Source organism: Vombatus ursinus, unplaced genomic scaffold (assembly GCF_900497805.2).
Source record: "Vombatus ursinus unplaced genomic scaffold, bare-nosed wombat genome assembly UNPS02006700.1, whole genome shotgun sequence".
NCBI classification, from domain to species: domain Eukaryota; kingdom Metazoa; phylum Chordata; class Mammalia; order Diprotodontia; family Vombatidae; genus Vombatus; species Vombatus ursinus.
The window spans coordinates 7,898-18,093 of NW_020946478.1; the positions used below are offsets into that span (position 1 = coordinate 7,898).

Here is a 10,196-nt window from a genome sequence, read left to right on the forward strand (position 1 = left end):
TTAATATATTATTCTGGAACAAAATGAATAATAATTTTAAAAAAGCTCCTGGTAGTTCTTGTTTTCTCTTTATAATTTAAATAAATACCACCCCCACCCCCACCCCCCTTTACAATTTCCCTCCATTCCCACCATTCTTCCCTCCCTGGTCCCAGCCCTTAACCTTGGAGATTTCAGAGCAGGCCACTTTCAATACCAAATTTCACATTTTCCTAGCCTGTCTCCCACCCCCTACTCCTGGCTCTACCTCAAGCCAGAAATACTCATAGCTATGGGAGAGATTTGAGTGGTGAGATATTTAGGGACTTGGGAGAAAGAAAGCATCTTTGATTCCCTTAGTACCTCATTTCCCCATCCCCTTCTCAACAGAGGGACAGGAAGGGTGTAGATTTCCCCCTCTAGATTAAAAAATAAATAAAATAAATACCCCCCCTCCCTTTCCCCACTTCTCTATAAAGTAGTTCCTTTCTCTTCCCCTCGGGAACTTATATGCCCCACCTCCCTCTTTCCTTACCAGCCCTTTCCCTCCCTCCCAGTTTTAACCATCTAACCTTGTTGGGTAAGGAATCCATAGCTCTGACAAGAGGGGAACAGCCAAAGGCCCCCACTTCCAGCCCCAGTATTGCCTTCCTTCCCCAAAGTCCAGCAAAGGGGCAGAAGGTGGGCATTGTTGGAGGGAGCTGCCACTCCCTAACCCTCTACCATTCCACCTAGCCTCCAGGGTCTTGGTGGTTGAGGGGGAGGTTGAATTGTTCTTACTGACTGTCTTTCAGTTCTTACTGACTCTCTCTTTCAGGAGAGACCAAGCTTCTCTCTCCCAAGGCAGGATCCTAAAGGGAGATGACCACTTGGCCTCCTTTAAATGGTGGTATCCTAGGGGGAGGCTAGGCATTGGTTTACCCCTTGGTCCTCCTCTGGATCTGCCCCCCAATCCTGCCCCTTTCAGATAGCTGTATCCCACAAGACCGTTTGCTGCCGGCGGCATGGAGGAGTGCCAGTTTTTCGGGGTTCTGGCCCCCGTCTCCAACTGGGAAGGATAGGCATGCTCTCCTGCTTGCAGAGCCCCCGGTCCGGCCGGTGCCTTGCCTTAATCTCCTTGCAGACGCAGCGTTTTCTCTCGATCACCTCCAGCAACTTGCCATCCCTCTCTGGGGCCGGCTGTGGGGGAAGAGGCAGCAGCAGTGCAGGATGGGTCTGTGTCACCCCACCCCCACCCCCATCACCAAGTATGGGTGGGGGGGAGGGAGGAGGAAAAAACAAAAAGGGCTTGTCAAGGATCACAGAATTACTGGTACTGAAAAAAAGATACCTGTTTTTTCAACTCTTTTCTATAATCTCTACCCAAACACATGTCCACAAACACACACCCTGGGCCTTAGAGATCATACAGATCAACAACCTTATTTTACAAATGAGGAAGCTGAGGTGTATCTAGCAAAGTTACAACTCCTTTCCAGTCCTTTAGAAAAGCTGTTATTACTGCAATTTGGAATTATGCTGAGAGTGACTAAAATGTCCATACCCTTTGACCCAGAGATCTCATTGCTAGGTTCTACACCCCAAAGAGGCCAATGATAAAGAAAGGTACCAGATACACCAAAGAATTTATAGCAGCACTTTTTACAGTGACAAAGAACTAGAAACAAAACGGATGCACATTTTTTTAGGACTCTTGTCTGATCCATTTTGAAACTGTAGAATCCAGAACTGGTTACAAGGATTCTAGTTAAGACATTAAGGCTGCTCTCCTACTTGTATTTGTGGTCTTACTTTGGGCCAGTGGCTTCCACTCTTTGGGTCTCAGAATCCTCATTTACAAAGTGAGGGGTTGAACTAGATGATTTTTAAGGCCCCTGACAGCTCTAGGTTCCTGGATTATGCTCCTCTTCTTCTCTAAAGCTTTGTATTCTTACTTTTTTCCCTGTCTCCAAATCCTCTCCCCGGCCATATCCTCCTATCTGCCTTAAACACCTGCCACCGTGGCTCCTGTTTTCTGCTCCGACCAGACTGCTCAACTCTGCCAGCCATGCCCTGTACTCGAGCATTGCTGTTCAGTTATTTCAGTTGTGTCGACTCTTCCTGACCCCATTTGAGGTTTTCTTGGCAAAGATACTGCAGTGGTTTGTTATTTCCTTCTCCAGCTCATTTTACAGATGAGGAACTTAGGCAAACAGGGTTAAGAGACTTGCCCAAGATCACACAGCTAGTAGGTGTCTGAGGCTGAATTTGAATTCAGGTCTTCCTGACTCCAGGTTCAGTACTCTACCCACTGTGCCACCTACTTGCCCTTTCTATATCTCTAGCCTTCACACCCAGTTGCCTCTACCCATCTTTTTTTTTCCCCCTAAATAAAAAGAGCACCAAACCCTCTCCTCACCTGGCTGAGGATTTCCCTGGGCTGGCTGCAGGGTCGTGGGGTATGGGCAGCAGCATGACGAACTCCAGAGGTAGAGGCTGAGCGCCCTAGGCGGTAACCTCCAGTGAAGTCTGCAGGAGGAGAAAGAGAAATAAGGGAGGAAACAGACTGCTCTAAGGCGTCTTTTTATCCTAGCGCTTTCTATCTTCCCATTCTTATCCCCCATACTGCTCTCTGGATCATCAAGGGTGTGGGGGATGGAAACTGGGGGCGAGGCACAGAATAAAAATGAAAGGCTTGTGATATGGGCAAATGTGGGCAACTGTTTCCAGAAATAATCATTAGTGCCATTCCATTGAGCTGGATGGTTCTGCCTCTGGCGGCACAACCCTCCCTGCCCCTCCCCCCCACCGGCCCCGCCAGTCAGTGAGCGAGCAGCTGTTTTACAGGGTTTAGGGTATACATGTGTGACTGGGAAAAAAGTAAGGGAATCTCACCTCCATTGCGGTGGCAGGCAGGGAAAGTTTGGCAGGGCATGGTTAGTCCTGTTCGGCTTCCTCCTCCTCCAGCCTGATCTCCGCTGTGATGGGCCCTGGCCAGCAGGCCCTCTGCCCCATGGCTTCGAACAGGGATGCCTGATGGGAGGAGTCCCTTCTCCTCCTTCTCTGCCTTGCCTGGAACTTCTCTACTACCATTCCAGGCCCGGACACCTTCCACAGCCTCTGCTGGGGGAAATTAGGAGATATCAGATCCCCTGCACACGTATCTGGGACCCATGGAGATAAAGATTGGGAGTGTGAAGGGAAGGGTTATGTCTGGGAAAGGAAAAGCAGTAATTATTTCTCTTTTTCCTTTCCTTCCCTTTCCACATCTCCTTTTATTCAGAATCACACAAAAATTGTTCCTTTTATTTGCAGTTTTTAAGCCCACCTCTTCATTTCAGAAACATCTCCCAGGACCCTCTGGGAAGGAAACAGGATGCCTTCCTTCCCACCCCCACCCTCCTTAGCTTCCCCACCCACCTTAAGCTAAATATCCTATTTCTCAACATCTCTCCGTGTTGTCTTTTGCCCCTCTCAGATAAGCTTTCTGGGTCAAAGGACTATGGACTAGGGGTACTGTGACCATAGTAAATCCTGGGTCAAGGGGTGCAGGAGCAAGCTTGAATCCAAGTTCCCAGAAGTAGGCCTGGTAGAGGATTGGGTTGCTAGGTAACGGCAGGGGCCTACCTCTCCTCTCCCTCCTGTCTGGGTAGGTTGTCATGGTAACAGCTGGGAGGCAGCTGTGTTTGGCTCAGAATCCACGCACACACACAGGGTCCCTTCCCCCTTACATCTCCCAGAAGGCAAGTGGAGTGTCTGGGCTTGGGGCGGGGGGAAGTTGCCCCAAAATGACAACATTTAGCTCACTCTAGTTCTAAATTCTCCCTTTGGTTCTCCTGGCCTCAACCCCCATCCCCTCCTCTCTGATCCAGTGACCTTCTCTATCCTTAGTCCAATGCTCTGATGCTTAGGATAGCTGTTCCACCCTGGGTATTTCCCTCTTGAATTCAGAGGGAGTGGAGAGTAGCTTCCAACTGACCCTCTGCAACTCAGCCCCTCTATATCCTCCTCCCAATCTGGGAACCTCCCTTCCCTCCCTACTCCCACCTCTTCCATATCTTCCCTCCCTCCTCCCCACCTCCCAACTCACTCTCCAAGTCTTTTGCTTTCCTCCCTCTGTACAGGACTTTTCTTTGCAGGGCCCAGCCCGCCCCAAATGTCGTTGTTCCCACCTCCTCCTCCTCCTCCTGCTCTTCCTCCTCTGGTGTCCCTGAACTGGCAATGACATGGGCACAGGAGATGCTAGCAAATGCACCCCCACTGGTACCCTGGTCCTGCAGCTGGATCTTGACCATGGGAGCGGAAGCCCCAACCCCACAGCCCTTAGATAGCAAACCCCCTGCCTTTAGGCTCTCGTAGGCTGGGGGTCTCTTGAACCCAGCTGTGGCTGGATAAGTCCAGAGGGGGCAAAGGGGGCTAGTTGTAGGGTCAGGAAGGTTGTGAGGAGAAGCCAGGCAGCTCCGGTGGTGAAGTACTCCAGGCCCACTGGCGGGGGCAGCTTTCCCAGGAGGTACTGGCCTGGAACTAGCACAGAGCATCCCATGAAGGACTGAGATTTCCTTCTCTGTCTTCGGCTCCCCACCCCCCAGAGATGGGCCAGTTGGTAGGACAGAGTGTGTGGTCACCTTGACTGCTGAGTATACCATGGTATAAGACACAGCTTTGTCCTTGGGGGGTCCTGGGAGCAACATGGCTGGGGCAAGGGAAGATGCTGGTGCTCCTGCTGCCTTGGTACAGATCATACTATGGGAATTGGGAATCTCCCTTTCCTTCTCCCCTCGAGGCTGACCAGAGCCCTGAGGGGGCAGTGGTGTTGAATGGCTCCGTGCCCGACCAGAGGGCCCTAGTAGCAGCAAATTGGCAGCAGGAGGCGGAGGTGGGGGTGTCTCTTGATCCCGTCCAGGCACTTGGAGAGCTGGGACCGGGATAGCCGGCTCCTTGGTGTGACAGAGGACTGGCAACCTAGAGACCCCGTCCCCAGGGGTCCGGGTAGCAGGCTTGGCTTGGGGAAAGGCAAGAAGTGGGGGACGGTGCTGGAGAAGGTTGGGAAAAGGTGGTGGGATTTCACAAGGGGAAGTCTTAGTAGGAGCCCCATTCTGCCTGCTCTGGAGGGCAGAGGCTGGACGTCGGTGCGAGTGATGAGAATGAGGGTGATGCAATGGAGAGACAGCAGCTGGTGGGGGGACTCCATTGGCCCTGCCTTCTGCTACCTCTTCAGGGAGTGGGTATTTCATTTCTTCATATATGGCCTCACTCTCCTCAGAGTCTGAGTCTGGGCCAGCTGGGGGGCCTGTTCCCCCTCCTCCAACAGAAGCACCTGCTGGGCCTCCACTACTTCTCCCACCACTCCCTCCACCACCTTGGAAGACGTCTCCCACCATTTCGATGTAGACAGGTTCTTCATCCTGTGAGCTCAAATCATGTTCACCTGCGCCCCTCCCCCCTCGGCTGTATCGCTGCAGGGGCAGGGCCCCAACCCGAGAAGTGGGAGCCATTGAGCAGGACTCATCAAAGGAGACAGAGAGCTGGGTGTTGGGACTGCGCTTTGGCTTCTGAGGAGGGATTTTTCGGCTAGACTCACGGCCTTCAGGAGCTGGTTTCTGAGAACCTGAGGAAGTCCCAGAAAGAAAGGCAGAGGCTGAAATAAGACTGGCATAGAAGAAACATTAAGTTATTCTGAAGGCATCTCCTTTCAGGGGCACATTGCCCCTTTCTCCCTCTCCCATCTCCCCTAACCCATAGCTCTAGTCAATCAGTTTTCTGTCAAACTTGTATCTTGTTTACAAACACCAGAAAGCCTACAGTTTCTAGATCCACTCCCACAATTCATCCCCCAACCCTTAAAATGGACTTCTAGGATAGATTCTCCTGTCCATAGAAATAGCTCATATCCATTCAATGAAAAGAGCTCTGTCCTTGGAGTCAGAGGATATACATTCAAATCCAACCTCTAATACTTACTGCTTGTGTGACTTTGGGCAAGTAACTTAACTACCCTGGACCTGTAAAGTCAGGACATTGTACCAGATGCCCTCTGAGGTTCCTATAATCTAAGATCCTATAACCACTGAGAATGGAATCTCTTGTTCATTTTAAAAATGAAACCTTCTACTTTCCCCTGGTGTCAAAATGGATCCTCCCAAACCCAAAATGGACCTTTTTTACCTGCCAGAAATCCCTGCTGGATTAAGAAGGAAGTATCATGAGTGCAAAGAAGGTCTTACCTGCTTTCTTGCTGGGAGGTGCTTCGGCTCCACTTGCAGCCATGCTGAGTTTGGTGCTGGGGTGCCTCCGGGGTTTCACAGGTGGCCTCCGGGCTCCAACATCTCCCCCAACTCCACTGCTCCCTCCCCCACCGGTAGTACCCCCACTACTCTCCATGCTCCCCACCGAATGGCAGGAGAGGGAGCGGGGAGCCATGGCACTACGGCAGGGGTGAGGGGCATGCTCCTGGGAAGCAGGCATGGTCATGAAGCCCATCCTGAGAGAGCGTCGAAGCGAAGACACGTCTCGTGCACGAACCCCGGGCCCTGGCCCTGAAGGACCTGTGGGTCCCACTTCCTTACTTGCACTGAGGGAAGGGATGGGTAAAAGAAGGAGAAGGCAGGAGAGAAGCAGAGAAAAATGAGAGAGGCAAAGGCAGTCGTCAGGTCAGGCGGGGCTTCCCCTAAAGCTACCTTGTAACCTCCTGGTGTGTTATGGTATGGTGTGGGTGTGGGTGCGCTGTAGGCAGCAGGTGAGGAATGAGGATTAGTACAGAGATCCATGGAAAAGGACACTAAAAATAAAGCACAAAGCGCTAAAGGTCAGAGGGAGAGGCTTCAAGGCCTCGGTCTTGAGGATTAAAAAGGAAGACAAAAGAATAGAATAAAGGGATAAGGGTTGGAGGGGTACAAGGTACAAGGACAATCATCCCCTAGGTCTGTTTGGGCCCCCATATTTCAAACAGCATCTGCATGAAATGCTTCCTGTACATTTGGAGAACTGCAAAAATCTGATGTCAAGCACATTCCTCATAGAGAAAAGCATGAGTGACACACACAGATGCAAGCTCAGCCCCTAAGGTTTCATATCTGTCCCCTGGCCTCACTTCATGCTTGAAACATGCACACATTTCTGATGGCTTACTTTTCCACTGTTTCCCATCTGCTTCAGCCATCTTTAGCCTGCCTTCCTTGCTCCCATCCCTTATGATTCTTCTTCCTCTAGCTCTCCTTTTCTTCCTTTCTGTCATTCATTTGCCTTACTCCCTTTCCTGATTCCACAATTTATCCCCCACCCTCCACTCTCATTCACAGTCTCTGTGCTTCTGTGTGAAAGAATGGGGGGGGGGGGGGGACTGTAGGGGGTGTGTGGAAACCGGAGGGCTGTTGTGGGGTGGGATCTCTGATTAGGGCCCTGTCTACTAACCCTTCATTAAGGGGAGATCTCTGCAGTGATAGCTCTGATTAATCTAATTAACAACATTAATTAAATCCCACAGTAAGGAGGGAGAGGAGGGCTAATGGGGAGGTGGATCTGACTCAGGCTTCTCTCGACAGTGTAGCCACGAGGGGGAAAGTGAAGGGAGTCAAGGGGTGGGGAGATGAGGAATGAAAGCTCTGGTGGGGAGAATGGGGGAAAGAGAGAGAGAGAGAGAGAGAGAGAGAGAGAGAGAGAGAGAGAGAGAAAGAGAGAGAGCAAGAAACCTACAGTGGGAAGCACAGAATAGGATGAGAACAGATCTTAGTGCAGTCTGAAGGGACCTAACATAGTCTTTCAAGAAATTTTGCCTCTAAAAAAACAATCTTGTCTCTAATACCTGTGTGAACTTGGACAAATACTGTCACCTCTCTGGCCTTTAGTTTCCCCATCTATAAAAGAAGGGAGTTGGGCTGCATGGATTTTGGGGTGCTTCCAGCTCTAGGTCCATGCACCAACTCATAATGAAACACTCTGCTCATATTCAGAGGAGAGAGGCGACGGGCTCAGAGTGCAGATGGAGGCACGTTCTTTTTCTTTCTTTGGATATGGCTAATGTGAGGATTTGTTTTACTTGACTATACATGTTCGCAATGGCTTTTATTTTTCTTGCTTTCTCAGTGGGGCAGGGGAGAAGGGGGTGGGAGGGAGAGAATTCAGAACAGAAAATAAAATAAAATTGAATTAAAAAAATTTTTAAATAAATCTATGCTTCTAAGTTAGATTTCACTGGCCTTGACGCAACTATGTTCTCTCATCTTCCATTTCTTTTTCCCAGATCAAGAAGGTGGGAAAGGAACCAAAAGGCTCCCTCTTTCATATGATTACCTCTCGGGACCCTGTGAGATAAGAGAGCTGTTTGCCCCCACACCTTTATGGTTGGACTTGTACTATCTGAGGTCAGGCGACAAAGAATAGAGAGGGCAAAGGAAAGTAGGGTGGGGGTGGGAAAAGAGAAAGGAATTTATGCTAAAGGTATTTGGGGATGGTAGAAGGGGGTTAGTAGGGGACGATATTTGGGGATGGTAGAAGCAAGGGTGAACAAAAGAAACAGTCCTACATTTGGGGTAAGGGAAAATTAAATCACAGAGGTAAAGGATGAAGGAGTATTTTAGACAGAAAAGTAGGCTACTGAGGACCAGAGAAAAAGCTCAGAATGTAAACACACAGAGAGCTGGGATTATGCTTATTATGTGATCCTCTTTATACAGGCCTTTAAAACAGTTATTGTTCATAATTAAATGAGAGAGAAAAGTGAGATAGAGGGGAGTTAACAACAGCCAAGTTCACACTAAGTAAGAAAAGGAAATGAGTTAAGGAGGAGAGAGAATTAGAATCATTTTATGGTCTTACCTCCTTTTGGCCTCCTCCTCCTTGTGCTGTCTCCACTCCAGCTTGGTTTTTCGGTACAGCAGGTTCATGTCGTAGGGCAAGAAGGAGGAGATGTGGGGCTCTGCTCGGCACCACCAGGCCTGGGGGGGCCCCCTCCCTGGGTCCTGGATCAACTTGGTTGGGGAAAAAATAACAGTAGTAGTGGTGGTGGTAGGGGTGGTTGTAGGAGTAGTAGTAGTAATAGGGACCTAACAGAAGAAATTTAAACCATGTGGGAATGGGACCAACATGTCATCTCTGTCGTCCTCCTGTCTACTCTTGGAAGATGCTTTCAGTGAGTCTAGGAAGATGAATTTATATCCCAATATTCTTATTCAATTTCAAAAAGCAGTCATTTTATCAGTCTGGATAATAGTCCACAGAACATGAGATATATAAGAATAATAGGATAGCAACTTGTCCTTGTTCCAGTTCTATCTGAACCCATCAAAAAAGATGAGAGTAAGTTAATGCAATAATAACTGATATGGTATTTTAAGATATGCAAATCACTTTACATATATAATAATGCTAGCTTACATTATATAGCACTTAAAGGATGGCAAGTGCCTTTATCTCATTTTATCCTCGCTACATCCCTGTGAGGTAAGTGCTATTACTACCCCCATTTTACAGATGAAGTTGAGGCAAACAGAGGTTAAGTGACTTAAGGGTCACAGTTAAGATGACAAAGAAATTTAAAAAAAAAATGAGAAGATGCCAGGAATAAAAAAGATAGAAGACATGACTTGGGCCCCCAAAAAGAAAAGACAGACAGAAAAACAAAAACAGATTAACAGAGGCATACAGATAGATATTGAGAAATACCTCAGATCCCCAAGTATGCAGAAACACATACTGACAAAATACAAGCATATTCTATATAGACTTACATATACAACATAAACACTGTGTATAAGACAGGCCTAGATAATATAGAATACACTACAGAGCCTGACACACTGATGAACATGGATACATGGACGTATACACAGGTAAACAGATCTAGAGACAGATGCACCCACAGACATATGCACCCACAGACATAAACACCCACAGACACACCCACAGACTACAGACACACACAAACACACAGACATCCACATTAATCAGATACCCAGAATTAGACAGGCTGAAACAGAAGAGTTAATGCTTAGTGCCTTATTGGTGTAGGTTTACAACCTTTTTTTTTTTTTTTTTTTTTTTTGGTGAGGGGTGGTGGAGGCTCAGTCAAGTTCCTAGCATCTGGGAGGAGGGAAGGGGGACTGAGTCAGGGAACAATCACTCTTCTTAAACCAAGATTGTAGTCCAGCACCTGACTGACTAATGGACCGCCCCCACTCCCACCCCCTACCCCAAACACACACACACACACACACACACACACACACACACACACACACACA

General features: G+C 48.7%; 1 protein-coding gene across 4 annotated transcripts; it reads right to left on the reverse strand.

Moving 5' to 3' along the window:
• Window positions 1-466: 466 nt before the first annotated feature.
• On the reverse strand, window positions 467-9,189 carry LOC114033038 (neuronal tyrosine-phosphorylated phosphoinositide-3-kinase adapter 1-like). Of its 4 annotated transcripts, none has more exons than XM_027848490.1 (6): window positions 8,773-9,188; window positions 6,183-6,529; window positions 4,049-5,566; window positions 2,854-3,078; window positions 2,378-2,487; window positions 467-1,194 (listed from the first exon to the last, which is right to left on the reverse strand). In XM_027848490.1, the coding sequence occupies exons 1-6, from the start codon at window positions 8,838-8,840 to the stop codon at window positions 943-945; spliced, it is 2,520 nt and encodes an 839-aa protein (XP_027704291.1). In that variant the 5' UTR covers window positions 8,841-9,188; the 3' UTR covers window positions 467-942. The 4 variants fall into 4 exon arrangements, with proteins under 4 accessions (XP_027704291.1, XP_027704290.1, XP_027704293.1 ...); XM_027848489.1 differs by having other exon boundaries at window positions 2,854-3,081; XM_027848492.1 differs by lacking the exon at window positions 467-1,194 and having other exon boundaries at window positions 2,395-2,487; window positions 4,131-5,566; window positions 8,773-9,189.
• Between the last annotated feature and the right edge of the window lie 1,007 nt (window positions 9,190-10,196).

Excerpts from the sequence above, each read along its gene's own strand:
- LOC114033038 (XM_027848489.1), bottom strand. The coding sequence starts at position 8,840 with ATGAACCTGCTGTACCGAAAAACCAAGCTGGAGTGGAGACAGCACAAG. Across the intron at positions 3,082-4,048 it reads GAAAGCAAAAGACTTGGAGA|CAGAGGCTGTGGAAGGTGTC; the intron begins GTGAGTTGGGAG and ends AATTTCCCCCAG. Across the intron at positions 2,488-2,853 it reads TGCCTGCCACCGCAATGGAG|ACTTCACTGGAGGTTACCGC; the intron begins GTGAGATTCCCT and ends CTCCTCCTGCAG.